Source organism: Tenrec ecaudatus, chromosome 1 (assembly GCF_050624435.1).
Source record: "Tenrec ecaudatus isolate mTenEca1 chromosome 1, mTenEca1.hap1, whole genome shotgun sequence".
In the NCBI taxonomy this organism is placed as follows: Eukaryota; Metazoa; Chordata; class Mammalia; order Afrosoricida; family Tenrecidae; genus Tenrec; species Tenrec ecaudatus.
Genome location: NC_134530.1, coordinates 55640948 through 55660284, shown reverse-complemented (window position 1 = coordinate 55660284; position 19337 = coordinate 55640948). Strand labels below are relative to the sequence as shown.

Sequence of the window (19337 nt, the reverse complement as noted above, 5' to 3'; positions counted from 1 at the left end):
CACAGAGAAGATCATATGGCTGGCCCCACTATGAGACTTGACATCCCTCACTAACAACTATGGTGAGACCCCTGGGGACAACACTGGAGACACAGTGTGGGAATTGCACCCTATCTGATCCCACTGCACCAAGGCAAAACACTAAGGGCGTACAACAGAACAGTAAAGGGAACAGAGCGATGAAGTCCCCAGGGAATACCAAAAATAGACTTCGGGGTCAGGGCTTGGAACCCCATCAGATTCAACCGGAAAACACTCCTAAAGGTCATGAAACAGTCCTTGAACTAACTACAGGCTTTTCTTCATTGTTGTTTTTGTTACCATTTTTTCTTTTGTTGCTTTGTTATGCTCTGTTTTGTGTTGTGCACATTATTATCTCCGAAGGTCTGTCTAAATAAGATAGGCTGGATGAACAATCTGGAGGAGAAAACAATAGGACCAACAGCTCCAGAAGGGCATGGGAGAGGGGGAGGTGGAGGGAAAGGAAGTGGTGTTAACAAACCCAGGGACAAGGGAACAACAAGTGATTCAAACAGGTGGTGAGGAGGGTGTAGGAGGCCTGGTAGGGCGTGATAAAGGCTAATGTAACCGAGAGGAATTACTGAAACCCAAATAAAGGCTGAGCATGATAGTGGGATGAGGAAAGTAAAAGGAAAGAACTCCAAGGCAAAGGGCATTTATAGAGGTCTAAATAAAGGCATGTAGTTACATAAATATATTTATATATGAGGAGAGGGAAATAGATCTATGTGCATATGCGTATAGGAGATGGACATTGGGTCTCCACTCAAGTCCTAAATGCAAGAATACTTTCTTCTATTAAATTGGCATTCCATGTGACTCACCTTCCCGACACGATCGCCCCAGACAAAGTGGGTACATAAGCAAATGTGATGAAGAAAGCTGATGGTGCCCGGCTATCGAAAGATATAGCGTCTGGGGTCTTAAAGGCTTGAAGGTAAACAAGCGGCCATCTAGCTCAGAAGCAACAAAGCCCACATGGAAGAAGCACAACAGCCTGTGTGATCATGAGGTGCCAAAGGGATCAGTTATCAGGCATCAAAGAACAAAAAAATCATATCACTATGTGCGCACCTCCATGATACAATCGCTGAAAACAAATGGGTGCATAAGCAAATGTGGTGAAGAAAGCTGATGGTGCCCGAATATCAAAAGATACAGCATCTGGGGTCTTAAAGGCTTGATAGTAAACAAGCGGACATCTAGCTCAGAAGCAACAAAGCCCACAGAGAAGAAGCACACCAGCCTGTGTGATCCTGAGGTGTCGAAGGGATCAGGTAACAGGAATCAAAGAACAAAAAATCAAATCATTAAAAAAAAATCAAATCATTGTGAATGAGGGGGAGTGCAGATTGGGGACATCCTCTCACAGAAGGGTTGCAGGGAGGACATGAGCCAGTCAGGGTCCAAGTGTAGCAGTGATGAAACATACAACTTTCCTCTAGTTCCTAAATGCTTTCTCTTCCACCACTATCATGATCCCAATTCTACCTTACAAATCTGGCTAGACTAGAGGATGTACACTGGTACAGATAGGAACTGGAAACACAGACTCCAGAACAGATGATCCCTTCAGGACCAGTGCTGAGAGTGGCAATAGCGGGTGGGTGGGGTGAAAAGGAGGAACTGATTACAAGGATCAACATATAACCTTTTCCCTGAGTGATGGACAAGAGAAAAGTGGGCGAAGGGAGACATCAGACAATGTAAGATATGACAAAATAATAATAATTTATAAATTATCAAGGGTTCATGAGGGAGGGGGGAGTGGGGAGGGGAGGGAAAAAATGAGGAGCTGATACCAAGGGCTCAAGTAGAAGCAAATGCTTTGAGAATGATGACGGCAACAAATGTACAAATGTGCTTGACACAATGGATTGTATGAACCCCCAATTAAAAAAAAAGACAAGAAAGAAAGAGATAAAAGTGGATGTTAGAAGAGACTCTGAAACAAAGTAGATGAAGCAAATGGAAGAATGAAGTCAAAGAGCAGGTCATGCAGTTGCCTTCCAGTCTCCAGAGATCCCGTCTGCCAACACCAGGCAAATGGCCTCCCAAAACCGCGACCCAGCAGCAGCCAGTGTCGTAGCCGCCCAGAAAGGAGCCGAGCCCAGCGGGGGCGCAGCCCGGGGTTCCGTGGGCAAGAGGCTACAACAGGAGCTGATGACACTCATGATGTCTGGCGATAAAGGAATCTCTGCCTTCCCGGAATCAACCTTTTCAAGTGGATAGGGACCATCCACGGAGCAGCTGGTACCGTCTCTGAAGACCTGAGGTATAAGCTCTCCCTGCAGTTCCCCAGTGGCTCCCTTACAATGCACCCACAGTGAAGTTCCTCACCCCCTGCTACCACCCCAACGTGGACACTCAGGGTAACATCTGCCTGGACAGCCTGAAGGACAAGTGGTCTGCCCTGTATGACGTCAGGACGATTCTCCTCTCCATCCAGAGCCTGCTGGGAGAGCCCAACATCGACAGCCCTTTGAACACGCAGGCTGCGGAACTCTGGATAAACCGCACAGCCTTTAAGAAATACCTGCAGGAAACCTACTCAAAGCAAGTCTCCAGCCAAGAGCCCTGACCTTCCCTGTCCTTGTGTTCTCTTCTCTTCTGTAGCTGTCTGTCCTCCCTCCACCCCGCCCCTTGATGTCTGTGTAGAACTCTTATCTCAAGCTGTGGTGTCATTTCTGTTGTGTTTGTTTTTTAAATTAAGTCTCCATTTGCACCGTGATGATTGTATTAAATAAATAACATTTGGGGTTGGTTCGGGGGAAAAAAAAAAGAGCAGGTCAAGAAAACAAAGTTAAATATTGAAATGTGCAAAGACCTAGACATAGAAAACCCTAAGGGAAGACCAAGCACAGCATATCTTAAACAGAAAGAACTCAAGAAAAAATTCAAGCCTCCGGTTGCAATCTTCAAGGATTCTATGGGCAAAATATTGAATGACTTAGGACGCCTTAAAAGAAGATGGGTAAAACATAGTCACTGGACCAAAAAGAACTAGTCCACAACCCACCATTTCAGGAGGCAGCATATGAGCTGAAGGAAGTTCAAACTGTACTGAAAGCACTGGCCAAGAACAAGAGTACAGGAATTGATGGAATACCAATGGAAATGCTTCAGAAAGCTAAAGAAGCACTCACTTATCAATGCCAGGAATTTTGGAAGACAGCTACTTGCCAACTGACTGGAGAAGATCCATATTTGTAATCATTCCAAAGAAAGGTGACACAACAGAATGCTCAAATTATAGAACATCACAGATATCACATCCAAGTAAAATTTTGCTTAAGATCATCAATGACAGTTGCAGCAGTTAATTGACAGGGAGTTGTCAGAGGTCCAGGCCAAATTCAGTGGAACAAGGGATATCATTGTTGATGTCAGATGGATCTTGGCCCAAAGCAGAATACCAGAAAGATGCTTGTGTTTCCTGGACTATTTCAAAGCATTTGACTGTGTGGATCATAAAAATCTATAGAAAACTTTGAGAACGGGAATTCAAGAATACTTCATTGTGCTCATGAGGAACACGTACATGGATCAAGAGGGAGTTGTGCCAACAGAAGTAGGGAGTAGAGCATGGTTTAGAATCAGGAAAGGTGTGCATCAGGGTTGTATCCTCTCATCTTATTCAATCTCTATGCTGAGCACATCATCAGAAAAATGTGGCATCAGGAATGGAGGAAGGCTTATTAACAACCTGTAATATGCAGATCACAATTGCTTGCTGAAAGCGAGGAGGGCTTGAAGTACTTGCTGATGAAGATCAAGGATTGCAGTCTTAAGTACAGATTATAACTCAATGTGAGGACGACCAAATCCTTACAACTGGACCAACAGATAGCATCATGATAAATGGACAAAGGGTTGAAGTTGTCAAAAGATTCTGTCTTGCTTGGATCTATAATCAATGCTCATGGAAGCAGCAATCGAGAGATCAAATGACGTTTTGCATTAGGTTAATTTGCTATATAACCTCTTTGAACAACTAAACCAAGCTCACTGCCACTGAGTCAATGCTGAATCATAGCTGTTTAGGGGAGTAGAAAGCCCAGTCTTTCTCCCTCAGAGCTGTTGGTTTCAAACCGATATCCATGGGGATTGCAGCCCCTTTATTCGACCAGGGGTCCTGTTACAAACATGTTACATTAGGCCAATCTGCTGCACAACCTCTTTAGAGTATTAAAAAGTAAGGATGTTACTTTGAGGACTAAGGTGGGTCTGACTCAAGGCATGGTATTATTTTTAGTTGCCTCATATGTATGTGAAATTTGGACTCTGAATAAGGAAGAGGAAGAAGAATTGATGCATTTGACTTGTACTGCACAAGAATATTTAAAATACCACGGACTTCCAAAAGGATAAACTGGTCTGTCTAGGAAGAAGTACAGCCAGAGTGCTCCTTAGAGGCATACATAATTTGGACAAGTTGTCAGGAGAGACCAATCTCTGAAGCAGGACATCGAGTTAGGTAAAGTGGATGGGAAGTGGAGGAAGGCTCTCTAGGAGAGGGACTGACACCTGTGGCTGTGACAATGGGCTCAGGCATATGGACAATTGTGAGGATGGTGCAGGACTGGGCAGCGCTGAATTCTGTGGTGCATAAGGTCATTATGGGTCAGAACCGATTCAATACCACCTAACAATAACAACAAGAAATTATGTAGAGCTTCTCTGGGGAGGACCAGGCTTTTTCCTGTACCTTTGGAGAGTAGTTTCCGGAATTTCTGTGTGGTTGCTAACTGCAGGTCAGAATCATCAGAAAAGAGCATCTCCACCATCTCTCTTGTGATCACACCCTCCTAAAACATAAAACAAATTTAGGACTCTGCAAATCAACATCAGAGCTGCCTGTGAATACACAATCTTGTCTAACATCCAGTTTTCAAATGATCTAAGGGCAAGATGATGGTAAAACACAGAGGCTCAGGAGTAGGGGGCTATGTAATCCATAGCTACTTCAAGAGGAGATAGCTGAAAGTGATTTCTAATCTCCAAGGCAATGGAAGATTCCCTGAAATATTTTCAGGTATCTCTATCAGAGGTAAATTGTTGTTGGTGCCTTAAGTTGAAACTACAAGAGTCCACGGAAAAAGAATTGTGCACGGTTATCATCCATGCTGCCAAGTAAAGAAAGCATTAGCAGCCGTGTTTTCTAGAAGTAGGACTTCCCTGCTCTGCTTGAGGCAGTGTGCAGGGCCTTACCCCAGTCGTAGAGCTCACGTAAGAGTCCATGAGGAGACTGTCAAACACAGCAGGTTCTTCATTGAGCAGCTCGACATTCCTCCGCTTAAAAAGCTGAAAGTAAAGTGAAGAAATACTGGTAAGATCACCACCCCGTGAATCAAACAAACCAAACAATTCCAAAGAATAACCCAGTGTTAAATTCTGGAAATAGAGTAGTTGAGAAAATGAGACCCAGGAGATTTTATATAAAAAATATATATATATATATATATATATATATATATATATATATATATGTGTGTGTGTGTGTGTGTGTGTAACAAAAGGAATAATGACATGGCAAAAGCAGACTATGCAAATGAATCTAGATCTGGGCAAGGCATCAAGTAGTGGGTGGTGGTGCTGGGTGTGTGTATGTGTGTTGTATGCAAATGAGGCGTTAGTACAGTCTTAGAGGGTTACCAAGAGCAGAAATTCAACAAAACAGAAGGCTGCCTAGAATAAATCTCTTAAAGAGCAAGGACTAGAGTTGGGCCTTGAAGGGCAGGCCTAACACTGATCTCAGGATGAAAAAAAGAGAAGGCAATAATAGGTCGCTAGAACTAGAATGGAATACTGCACACAAATGCTGTCTAAGTTGGTCTAACTTGTAGAAAAATGATTAGTTCTTCCCCTCAGAGCTTCCAATATTTCTGCTGTAACATACACTGGACAACTGGACCACAGAGCTAAACTACTTTCCTGATAAGGTAAGAATGCAAAGTGGAGGCCAGCAAAATTTCGAGGGAAAAATAATTTTTTGTTGTTGAATGTTATGAACCTCACCCCAGCCCCATACAGTGATTGGACCACTCCCATGAACAGTTGAAGTTTTAAAATACTCCAGTAACCCACTTGTTGCTCCCGCTTCTGTTTACGGAGCTGTATGCCCTCTTCCTCTCTTCTTCGTCTCATTTCCTCGGGGTTTAGGGCATTATTCTTATAGCTTTTCATTCGATAGTTGTCTTTCCCTGGGCTCGCCATGGTCTCTAGAAAAAGGAGGAAGAAAAAATACATTGGCAAAGGTTGTAAATACATAATGTAGCCATTTCTCTATTGGTCTCTTTCCCCCAACTTTTTTCTTATAATAAATCTTTTGGGAAGCTATCAAGTGTTCGGTGGCGGACACAGCTTTCATTTGAAAGCATCAATTATGTTATTGACAATATACTACTGATACATTTCATGCAATTTAAAAAATATATATTGTATTATGTTTTGGTAAGAGTTTACATACCAAATTAGGTTCCCATTAAACATTTTCTATACATATTGTTCAATGATATTGGTTATATTTTTTACATTAAATCAACATTTTTAAGTGGTTTTCTTAATATAGTATTCACAAATCATACACTTCCATGGTTAAATCTTTTTTTTTTACAAACAGGGAAAAGATATTGAGTGTCTTTAGTCATCAGTGATGTGTAAAAAAAGCTCACAGTACTACATCACTGAATATTCATCTTAAGAGCTAAAGTGTTCATGATTGAACTTGAAGATGTTGAAAAAATAGAATTCTCATACATTTTAAGAGAATTTAAAATAGTAGTCACTTTATAGTTTCCTATTATCTCTTAAAGTTAAACCTATATTGATAAGCGTTGTATGAGTCCCTAATAAAATCTTTAAAAAAGTTAAACCCATATTTAACAATAATCATATTTCTAAGTATTTGCTCAAGAAACAAAAATATGACCAACTGACAACTTTTTTGTTTATAGAAGTTTGTTTGCAAGTGGGTTAAATCACTCTTAAAATGAGGTTGTCTATACAGAATCAGAATCAACTGTATATACACAATCACAATCCAGTGCTCCTACTCCTGTTTCCTGGTTTGCTTCCCAAATCCCCTCACCCTCCTCCACAACCCCGATGAGCCTTTGAATCAGTTATATCTCTGTGCGGCTACTCCTCCCATTTCATGCCGTTTTTGAGAAATGTTTGCCAATACCTAAGTTTGAATATATAGTTTGTTCAAGTAAAGACCATGTGGCTAGTTTAGCTTGTGACCTACATTGCACAATTGTTTTTCTCTAACACCTGTTTAAAGGTGGAATCTATATCAAGAACATTTAAAAAATTAAACTAACATTTTTTAAGAAAGAGTCAGCAGTGTGAAGAATACAGTGACTACTGGTGCTGTTGGATGCCACAGTCTTGGTTCTGTTAAAGGATCAGCAGTTTTACTAACCATTGTATTGTAGTGTCAGTACAAATGTCAACACAATGAAAATGCCAAGCAACACCTCAGTATTAATCTATACACTTCCACGGCCCTCTGAAAACATTGCAGGGACCCCCTACTTTCCAAGGGTGTGCAGACCACGCTTTGAGTACCACTACCACCACCACCATCATCCCCCCGCCTCAAGATACAGATATAGGAATGAACTGCTGGTCTACATAGGTAGGTATATGTTAAATTTGATCAGCTAGAGTCAAATTCTCTAATAAAAGTTATTTTAGAGAGTTCCGCGCGGCCCCTTCCTTCCGCTGCGGCACCCATCGAAGAGCCGCAGCCATGGCTGTGCGTTCCCCGATGGCCGTGGGCCTCGACAAGGGCCGCAAGGTGACCAAGAACTTGAGCAAGCTGAGGCACAGCCGCCGCCGCGGGCGCCTCACCAAGCACACCAAGTTCGTGCGGGACATGATTGGGGAGGTGTGCGGCTTCGCACCATACGAGCGAAGGGCCATGGAGCTGCTCAAGGTGCTGCTCAAGGTCTCCAAGGACAAGCGGGCACTGAAGTTCATCAAGAAGCGGGTGGGCACACATATCCGGGCCAAGAGGAAGAGAGAGGAGCTGAGCAACGTGCTGGCCGCCATGAGGAAGGCTGCTGCCAAGAAGGACTGAATGCCATGCCCCCATCTCCCCACCCCCAAAATAAAGTATTTCCAGAAAAAAAAATTATTTTAGATTAGCTTAACAATATAAGTGTACCCACGATATGTATACTGAATAAGGAAGATAAAAGAATTGTTGTCTTTAATTATGGTGTTGATGAAGAATACCAAATGAATACACCATGGACTCCCAGATGGAATCAAACAGATCTGTCATGGAAGTATAACTAGAATGCTCTCCAGAAATGAGAATGGCAAGAGTTCTTTGCACAGACTTTAAAATGTTATTAGGAGAGACCAGTCAGCTCCTGGGAAAGAACATCATACTAGGTTAAGTGGAGGGCCATCCAAAAAGAACAAGACTCAAGATTTGAATTACCACTGTGGCTGCACCAATGGGCTCAAAAACAGTCACTGTGAGGATTGTACAGGACCACACTATTTTTTCTTTGCATCAATTCTTCAGACTTCCTTATTCATGTGAACCATAATCCTCAAAGTAACACCCTTGCTTTCCAATAGTCTCAAAGAGGTCTTGTGCAACCGATTTACACAGTGCAATGCATCTTTTGATCTCTTGACTGCTGCTTCCAATGAAAATTGGTTATGGCTATAAACAAGATGAAATCCTTGACAACTTCAAATTTTTCTCCATTTATCAAGTTACCTGTTGGTCCACTTGTGGGCATTTTTGCTTTCACATCGTCATAATTCCTTGATGTTCATCAGCAAGTGCGTTAAGTCCTCTTCACTTCCGGCAAGCACGGTTGCGTCATTTGATTACAGCAGGTTGTTAATAAATAAGTCTTCCTGTCTGGCTGTCACACTCTTTTTCAAATAATCCAGCTTCTCTAATATCTGCTCAGTATACAGCGCAAATGCTCTGCGTAAGGTTTTCAGCAGCTACTTCCTGCAAAGTGGGCAGCCAATTCCTTCTCTGAAAACTAGTCTTAGTCTGGAAGTTCTGCTGAAACATGTATACTTTGGGTGACCCTGCTGCCATCTGACATGCTAGTGACATAGCTTCTAGCATCACAGCAACACACACGCCACCACAGCACAACAACCTGACAGACAAGTGGTGGTGCAACTGATAATCCACCTGGAAAGCAATGGAATTGAATCCTCATCTTATACACACATGATCAAATTTCTGGTAGGTAGAGTACATGTAAAGGGTAACTTCCTAGAGCAGTGGTCCTCAAACTTTTTAAACAGGGGGACAGTTCACTGTCCCTCAGACCCATTGGAGGGCCAGACTATAGTTTAAAAAACAAACAAACAAAACTATGAACAAATTTCTATGCACACTGCACATATCTAATTTTGAAGTAAAAAAAACGGGGCTAAAACATCCAGTGGGCTGGAGAAATGTCCTCAGTGGGCCACATGTGGCCTGCGGGCCATAGTTTGAGGACACCTGTCCTAGAAGATATTAAAGAATATATGTTTGCCCTTGGGAATCTTTGGCAATGTGAAAGGAATTGTTAAAGAAGAAGCACCACCATAATTCAAAGGCCTCTCAGGTCTTTTGTCTTCCTCATTCACTGTCCACCTTTCACACACAAAGCAATTAAAAGTACTTTGCTTTGGTAAGGGTAAACCATGTCCTCAAAGTAATACCTCTACTTTTAAACACTTTATATAGAGGTCTTTTGCAGACTTCGCCAATGCAAGTGTCATTTGATGTCTTGACTGATGCTTCCAGGGAATTGATTGTGGATGCAAGTAAAAGGAAAATTCTTTACAACTTGAATCTTCTGTGATCATCAAGATATTTGTCCAGTTGTGGAGATTTTTTATTTATGTTGAGGTGTAAATCCATACCAGATGTTGTAGTCTTCATTCTTTATCAACCTATTAGTGCTTCAAGGTCTCTTCACTTTCAACGAGGTTGTGTCATCTGCATATTGAAGGCTGTTAGTCTTCCTTCAATTTTGATGCTTACTTGGTCAAAATAACATGCACGCCCACACACACGCATGCACACATGTGCTTGGGTGCACACGTTTTAAGAATCCCGGTCAGTCAGGAGATGGACATTTGGCCTCCACTCAAGTACTAACTCGATGCAAGAACACGGTGTTCTATTAAATTGGCATTTCATGAAGCATACCTTCCCAACACGATTGCTGAAGAAAAATGTGTGCATAAGCAAATGTGGTGAAGAAAGCTGATGGTGCCCAGCTATCAAAAGATATAGCATCTGGGGTCTTAAAGGCTTGAAGGTAAACAAGCGGCCATCTAGCTGAGAAGCAACAAAGCCCACATGGAATAAACACACCAGCCTATGTGACCACCAAGTGTAGAAGGGACTAGTTATCAGACATCAAAGAACAAAAAATTATATCAGTGGGTATCCACCTTCCCGATACGATCACTGAAGACAAACGTGTGCATAAGCAAATGTGGGGAAGAAAGCTTGATGGTGCCCGGCTATCAAAAGATATAGCATCTGGGGTCTTAAAGGCTTGAAGGTAAACAAGCGGCCATCTAGCTGAGAAGCAACAAAGCCCACATGGAAGAAACACACCAGCCTGTGACCATGAGCTGTCGAAAGGATCAGGTATCAAGCATCAAAGGCATCAAAGAACAAAAATACTATATCATTGTAAATGAGGGTGTGTGCAGAGTGAAGACTCAAAGCCCATCGGTAGGCAATTGGACATTCCCTTACTGAAGGGTTGTGGGGAGATGAGCCAGTCAGGGTGCAGGGTAGCAACAATAGACATATAACTTTCCTCTAGTTCTTAAATGCTTCCTCCCCGCCCCATTATCATGATCCCAATTCCACCTTACAAATCTGGCTAGACCAGAGGACGTACATTGGTACAGATAGGAAGTGGAAACACAGGGAATCCAGGACAGATAACTCCTTCAGGACCAGTGGTGAGAGTGGCGATGCCTGGAGGGTGGAAGGAATGTGGGGTGAAAAAGGGGAACTGATTATAAGAGTCTCTGTATAGCCTCCTCCCTTGGGGATGGACAGCAGAGAAGACGGTAGGGGGAGACATCAGACAGTGTATAACATATGACAAATAGCAGTTCTAGTGTCCTTCTGGGCCCTCTGTAAGTTGAAATGTATTTGACAGTAGTGGGTTTGGGGAAGTATGCTTTAATATTTAGAATTTCTGTATCACTGTTATTAAGTGACAGGAAGAGTAAAGGACCTTCTCTTACAATCCAATCCTTTGGTTTGCCATTAAAGAAAGGTTCTTACTTTTCCTATTTGCTGGAAGTACATGTAAGAGTAAATTGCCTTATTTATTGAAAATTGGGCAGAAGTTATTTGTGAATACATTTGAGCCTGGTATTTTCTTTGTGCAATAGTCTACTGATTCAGTATCTTCAGTGGTTATCATGTTAGTCAGGTTTCCTATTTTAAGTTTTGTTACATTACTCTAGGAATACGTCTCATTTTCAAAACAAAATTGTTCAAGGTGTAATTTTTTAAAATCTCTTTTGTTATATATAGAAAAGTTCTATCTCATTCCTAATACTGCTTTATTTGTGCCCTTTTTTGTTCTTGAGAAATATTAAAGATGACAATTCAGTCTTTTCAATGGCTTGTAAAATGCTCCAAATTTCCATTAGAATTCAGTTCTAAATATAATATCCATTAATTTCCCTATGCGAATAATTAGTTAAGCACTGTTGTAAAAAATTAGTAATGCTTGGGGATTTTAAAATATTTCTAATATAACTATACCATAGTCTCAGAAACCCACAGGGGTAGTTCTACCCTATCCTACAGGGTCATTTTGAGTCAGGATTGACTTGATGGCAGAGTTTGATTTGGGTTTCGGAGTCAGAAACTTAGGATCCTTTTAAATTTATTGGGCTCTGCTCTTTGGTCTAGTAAGACCGCTATATAAATGTTCCGTGTGTACTTAAGAACACGTATGATGTAAATGTTGTGCATGGCATTCTATATATTTATTATATGTCCATTAAATCAAGTTGTTCAATCTTTTAGCTTTAAGTTGTTTTCTTCACTTGTTAGTACTGGATATATTCATTTCTCCTTGTAGTTTTACATAGTTGTGGCTACTTTATTAAGGTATACATATCTAGAAAAGAGTATCTTACTAGTTAACTTGTTTATTATTATTATATAATCAACTCAATCAACACACTGCCAGAGCCAATTCTGACGTTTACAGACCCTTTAGGAAAGAGCGCAACTGCCTTGGTGGGTTTTTGGAACTAAATATTTATAGGAGTAGAAAATCTCATTGTTTTACTGGGGAGCAGCTGGTGGGTTTGAACTGTTGATCCTATAGTAAGCAAATCAATGTGTAGACCTCTATTTGTATATACCTCCTGAAGCCTTTGTATTCAAATTGTATTTTGCTACATGCTAACATAGTTACCATTTCGGTTCCAGGAACCAGATTTAATAGCCCTACTGCTGAAAATATTTCCAAACTGGGCAATAGGCAATTTAGAGCTGTGATCCCTAAGAAAAGGAAACGAATGAAGTGAGTCCTTATTCTCCAGAGCTATTTGCCAGGATACACATTCGGCAGTGAGGGTCACTAGTTAAGATGAGAGACTGAAGAGTAGAGTGACTGAGACAACCAGAAATTGTGAAGGAGAGTTCCAGAGGGGAGTAGGACGTGACTGGGAATCTGTAACACTCACTGATCCCTCAGGGCATTGAACAGAGACCCCAGAGGAGCCAGGGCTTATTTTGTTGGGTGATTCCTACCCAAAGAGAAGCTTAAGACAACAGAACTAAACCTAATCTTTAAAAAAAAATCATTTTATTGGGGGGCTCTTCCAGCTCTTATAACATTCCATACACCAATTGTATCAAGCATATTTGTACATATGTTGCCATCATTATTTGAAAAAAACAGTCTTGAAAAATCACCATCTTCTTAAGTGGAGAGCAAATGCCTTGAGAATGATTGGGGCAGGGAATGTATGGATGTGCTTTATACAATTGATGTATGTATATGTATGGATTGTGGTAAGAGTTGTATGAGTCCCTAATAAAATGTAAAAGAAGAAAAGAGAAAAAAAATGATTAGGGCAAAGACTGTACAGATGTGCTTTATACAATTGATGTATGTATGGCATGGGTTTGGATTTATGGTAGGTCCAATCCCATGGACCTCTCATAGTGTCCCATGCCAAAGCAAATTGTAACCCCGAACCATTGCCTGGCTTTACCCCATAGGCTTCAGGCACTGAAGTGGGTTGCACAGTGGAAAAAAAAAAAAAAAAGAAAAAAAGAAAAAAAGAAAAAAAAAATTGATGTATGTATATGTATGAACTGTGAAAAGAATTGTATGAGCCCCAATAAATTGTTAAAATTAAAAAAAAATCACCATCTTATTGAAAAAGACATCTTATTTCCAAATATGTCGATGAGATGGACTGACACAATTGCTACAACAATGGGCTCAAACATACCAAAAAAGCATTAAGATAGCATAGGGCCGGACAATATTCTGTTCTGTTAGATATAGTTGAGTTGGAGCAGACTTTACAGTAACTACAAGAGACATGCTGAGGAGGAAAACGGACCCATGATCTGGAGTAAAACCAATCAAAAGAAACAAATCCAAAAATGATGTTTCAGTAGGCTGGGACAATACTCATATAACAAGTCATAGAACTTAGGGGCTCTATTTCTGGCTAAAGACGTCATCCACCACTGTCATCCTATCTACTGTGGACTGTGTGATGCTATGACGCAGACTAAATCTATTGTAGATTGCGCAATGCTACAATACAGGCTAAGACTAGGAAGAAAGGTCTAACAATCTATTTCTTAAAGAAAAAGCCGGTAGGCCGAGAAAAAAAAAAAAAGCCAACGAAAACTCTTAAGGACAACAGTTCAGTCTACAACTTATCACGGGCATGGCACGGAGCTGGGGTCCAACTTGATAGGAGCTAACAATTATATGCATTTGTACCCAGATTCAGAGAAAATGGGTGATGGGAGAGGAAGAAAAAGGTTATGAAAAAATAAAGGCTGAAAGAAGTAATTTTGTATCAGAAACGTTTCCAACCCAGTCTAATGCAAGTCCATAGGTCCTGTTCTAGCTAGGGTCCTCTTTGGATTCACATAGCTACAAATCAATGGCACAGAAAAGGGAAACGGGAAGCCCTGAGATCTCAGACCAGTGGCCCACATGGGCACACCCTAGAGGCAGGTAGAATCCCAGTGAAGTCTCAGTGAGGAGGAAGATGAAAGGGCAGAGAGGAAGAGTCTCCAATGTCTCTCTTATAAACAGGCCACACCTTCCAGGAAGAAAAGAATCATCATGCTGTGACCTGATTGACAGGTTTGACTACGCCGTTATAAATGCAAGCTGACCACCATAGACCACCTCTTATCAACTTGACACTTTTATGTAACTTTATATGCATAATCACCAAAGATAATAAAACCTGTTTGTGCTAGATCCAAAAATGCATTAGCTCCATTTAAATCTTATACTCCATAAATGAACAAAATATCCTATGCCTAATAACTGCAGTTTTGTGAACACCTACATTTTAATCCTATTAACATCTTCCCCCACCAGGGAAAGTTTGTAAGCGAGCCACTTCATGCCTTTATCTTCCCTATTTTGGGTACCCAATTTATAAACTACTTCTATCAACTCAGCACTCTGAAGAGACAAGCATGTTCTTTGATGTGAAGAATCTCCATTCTAGTTGGAACCTTATGCATTTTGTGTCCATAAGCAAAGGTAAGTCCAGAGCAGGCCATCAATCAAGTCAACAAGTAAGGTGTACCAGCTCACAGAGTGAAAAGCTCTATTTCCTCATCCAGAAGAATTCTGGTCAACTTAATCCTCTCCTCCAAACTGTGCTGTCTGTGTTCAGTGGCCAGGTGCAACTGGACTCCGTTTCTGCACCCCCACTTCCACTCCACAATGGGTCCAGGTGATAAACAAGTGGGCGCTGCAGGCTGCCGGAAGGCTCTGTTTAACACGCAGTCCTGTGGAGTGTGGTTTTCTGATAGACTTAGACTTTTCCAGTCTTGGTGCATTTACAAACTACTTGCTCCAAGACTTAACAGCCAAATTCATCTTTTTCAAGAAAAAATATTCTGAAGCTACAGACTGCCAGTATATGCCAGAAGAAAGAACAAGTCTTTGGAGCCAAAATAGTCCAAAAAAGAGAGAGGTGACAGACTTTGAGACTCCTATACTTTAGACATGTTATCAGGAAGAACCAGTTCCAATATAATTAGTCAAGTAGGGTAAGCAAAAGAAAGAAGACCCTTAATGAGATGGACTGACACAGTGGCCACAAAATGGGCTCAAAGGTACAATTGTGAGGTTGGTGTAGTATATTCTGTCATACAGAGTTAATCAACTGTAACATCAAACAGAAATTGTGAACATGGAGGTAAATATCATTTCTTCATTAAAAAATTTCATGAAAACTGTTCTGTTTTGCTGTGTAAATTCTCAACGAAATTGATAAGATCTAAGGAAATTACATTAGAAATAACGGTTTAAAACAAAAATAGTATATTGTGAGGTTTATGTAACACACAAAAATAAAATCTGAAGTTTAAAGCAAATTATCTTTCTTCAAAAATAACACCTTATGCATTGAGCTGCTAACCATAAGGTCAATAGTTTGAAATCACCAGTCGGTCTGTGGGAGAAAGACAAGGCTTTCTACTCTCAGAATCCAAAGGGGCAGTTCTATCCTATTCTATGTGTCAGAATCGACATGATGGCAATGAATTTTGGTGAAAGAAGACCTGTCTTACCATAATGTCTTAAAAGAATTTAAACTATTCTATTTAACACAATTATTTCCCACTGGGGTGAAGAATATCATTAATCTTCTCATAGAAGAATGGCTATAAATTAGGACATCTCATTTATTTTTCCCATTCCAAATCTGCTTTCCAGAAGCAGCTTTTCTTGAACCTCCCCAATCAACAAAACCTGGTAACTCAGATTAACCATCAAGCCACAAAAAAAATCTAGCTCTGAGGAGTGAAGGGCAGAGGAAAATTTGAGGGTAATTTCTGCATTTCTTACCAATCTTGAAACTGTAACCTGTTCCACAAACTCAGTGGCAATGTTAGCATCAATCCAATGGCACTACAAGTTCTTGGAAAATCTGTGTTTGTGATGACAAGTTTTTTAAAAAGCTCCCGAAGAAAAAATTGGGGCTGGATCTTCAAGCTGTTTACCTTGGAGATAGGGGGCAACAGCAGAGAGAATGGAATTAGAAAGTACAGAAATGTTAGGGGAAACACAATGTCTAAGAGAATCTGAAAATGAGAGGAATGAAAACCAGGGGTGAAAAGAAGGGTATGGAGGAGATGAAACTTCAGAGAAGGTGCCCCTGGGCAAAGAGCTTAGGGAACCAACAGCAGAAGCAGGCTCTTAAAATGTGCCCATCTCCAAACCCACTTGGGGTTCCTGATTACCCTGTACTCTGAGAGCTGTCCTCTCCTTCCTCTCCTTCTAGGAGCACTAACAATGAAGCTGAAAGATGAACCACGCCAGTGTGCTTCTTTAGTTGCCATAGCAACAAGAAGCTATCACAAGTATTTACTTATGACTTCACCAGGGAAGTCAGGCAGAGAAGGTTATATTAGGAGGAGGAACATCTGGAACTAGCAACCAAAGAAAGACCAGGCTCTATCTAAGGGACCCAAGAGATAAGGGGGCTTTCCTCATCAGGCACTATCCTATTTACTGGAGAGTCAGATTAAGAAAATCCATAATACAGAGAAACCCTTTCTAACATCTGACTGGCTTAGAAAACCTGTGGATTTTATTATTCAAGGAACTCTTTTTTTTTTTCCATCAAGGAACTCTTACAAAGGAACTCTCACAAAGTGTAGTGCCCCTGCTCCATGTTATTATCTCCTTGTCTGGGTGCTAACCTGAGCTGGGAGACTTTCTAATGAAATGAACCACACTGCCTGGCACAGAAAGGGAACTAAGGCTTTAAATCCGGATGACATTGTTGGGTATATGCTGCAGTTAGGAAGCTTTTAAAGGCTACTTAGAGATAAAAGAAATTATCTCTCTCAATATTTGGACTATTCCTTCAAGAGTTTAAGTAACCTGCCCCCCTCACCAAGGTTTTTTCCAGCTGGGCTCTCTTTTTAATTTTCACCAGAAATTCTGAAACAAATACCAATAGAAGAGTCTCAGTTAAAACACAATGGTCACAACATACTAGTTATTTAATAAGAATGAATATACACTAAAAAAAAAAAAGTCCCCATGCACTCCTATCAACTTGATTCTGACTCAGTGAGCATACAGTGCAGTCTCCAAAACCCTATGGAGGTTTTGGAGACTATCTTTTTTAAATATATGTATTTTATTTTTCCATCGTTTTATCATATTTCATCTTATTTTTATTAACTTTGTCCTGCCAATTCAAAGATATCATTTTCAGACTGCTTTGTATTTCCACAGGGAGCCCATGAGGTTTAGATAATTTTTGCCTATTGGGAAAAACAAACAACATACTCATATACAGGATTTAGTGTTAAAAAGAGTATGTAAACAACCTGAGAGTATTTAAGAACTTTGCAGTGAATCTAAAATAATTCCATCAAGCGTCTCATGTGTCTCCCATTATTTCCATATTTTCTCGACTCCTTAACAAATCGGTATAACTGACTAGGATCTATAGTGATTTTTTTCTAAATCATTTTATTGGGGGCTCATACAGCTCTTATCACAATATGTGCATACATCCATTGTGTCAAGCACATTTTTATGTATGTTGCCATAATCATTTTCAAATCATTTTCTTTCTACTTGAGCCCTAGGTATCAGCTCATTTTCCCTCGTCCCCCCAAGAACCTTTGATACTTTATAAATTAAGGTCTTACACTGACCAATGTCTCCCTTCACCCCCTTTTCTCTTGTCTGTCCCCCAGGGAGGGGGTTATTTGTAACTCATTGTGATCTGTTCTCCTTTTCTCCCCCTACCCCCACTGTGCCCTTACCCTCCTGGTATCCCTACTTATTTGTCCTGAGGGTTTTATCTGTCCTGGATTCCCTGTGTTTCCAGCTCTTGTCTGTACCAGTGCACTTGCCCTGGTCTAGCCAGATTTGTAAGGCAGAAGTGGGATCATGATAGTGGGGGGAGGAAGCATTAAAGAACTAGAGGAAAATTGTTTCATCAGTGCAATACTGCATCCTGACCCTTACATAAGGGGATTTCTAATTGTCTACAGATGTGCTTTGGGTCTCCACTCTGCACTCCCCGTCACATTCACTGATATGATTTTTTTGTTCTTGGTCTTTGATACCTTATACCTGATCCCACTGATGCCTCATGATCACAGACTGTTGTGCTTCTTCCATGTGAGCTTTGTTGCTTCTCAGCTAGATGGTCACTTGTTTGTCTTCAAGCCTTTAAGACCCCAGATGCTCTATCATTTGATAGCCGGGCACCGTCACCTTTCTTCACCACATTTGCTATGCACTCATTTTGTTGTCAGCGATCGTGAGAAGGTGAGCATCACAGAATACTAGGTTATTAGAACAAAGTGTTCATGCGTTGAGGGAGTACTTGAGTTAGAGGCTCAATGTCTGTCTGCTACCTTAATACTTAATATACAACTGTATGTACATAGATCTACGTCCCAATAGTGGGCCAGTGGTGCAATGGTTAATGTGTCAGACTATGGATCAGAAGATTCTAGATCTATGTCCCAATCATTACATAAAAACATATTTAAATATGCCCATGCCTTTGTTTAGACCTTTATAAATGGCCTTTGTCTTCTAGTTATTGCCTGGATTTCCTCTTACTTTCCTCTTGTCCCACTATCACGTTCAGCCTTCATTTGGGTTTCAGTCATTCCTCTTGATTACATTACCTTTGATCAAGCCCTACCAAGCATCCTATATCCTCGCCATCCATTTTAGATCACTTGCTATTCCCTTGTCCCTGGGGGGGGTTAGCACCCACTTCCTTTCCCTGTCTCCCCTCTCCCTTGTCCTTCCAGAACTGTTGTTTTCTCTTCCAGGTTGTTTATCCCACGCCCCTTATCTAGATAAACATGCAAAGACAATAATAAGCACAAAAACAAGGCAGAGCATAACAAAACAACAAAAGAAAACAAAAAAAAATTAATGGAGAGGACAGCTCATCTTTCTAAGGTCTGAACTGCCATCTCTCATGCTAGCAGTCCAATGCTTAATTCAGATCCTCAAAATAATGACATGAACAGACCTAGCACACCTATGTTTATTGCTGCTTTATTCACGGTAGCA

At 40.8% G+C, this 19337-nt stretch overlaps 1 protein-coding gene, 1 non-coding gene and 1 pseudogene across 2 annotated transcripts in view; 2 read left to right on the top strand and 1 right to left on the bottom strand.

Moving 5' to 3' along the window:
* Window positions 1–19337, bottom strand: part of KPNA6 (karyopherin subunit alpha 6) — a 62107-nt gene that overhangs the window by 14468 nt on the left and 28302 nt on the right. Inside the window, exons 2-4 of the mRNA XM_075553452.1 lie at window positions 6109–6242; window positions 5233–5325; window positions 4730–4829 (exon numbers count right to left, since the gene is read on the bottom strand). Of these exons, the coding sequence (XP_075409567.1) occupies window positions 4730–4829; window positions 5233–5325; window positions 6109–6242 (327 nt within the window). The remainder of the gene's footprint in view (window positions 1–4729; window positions 4830–5232; window positions 5326–6108; window positions 6243–19337) is intronic.
* On the top strand, window positions 2068–2652 carry LOC142434190 (ubiquitin-conjugating enzyme E2 C pseudogene; annotated as a pseudogene).
* Window positions 13179–13312, top strand: LOC142437718 (small nucleolar RNA SNORA42/SNORA80 family). Its single transcript, XR_012782244.1, has one exon. It is a non-coding gene; the product is annotated as a small nucleolar RNA SNORA42/SNORA80 family (small nucleolar RNA).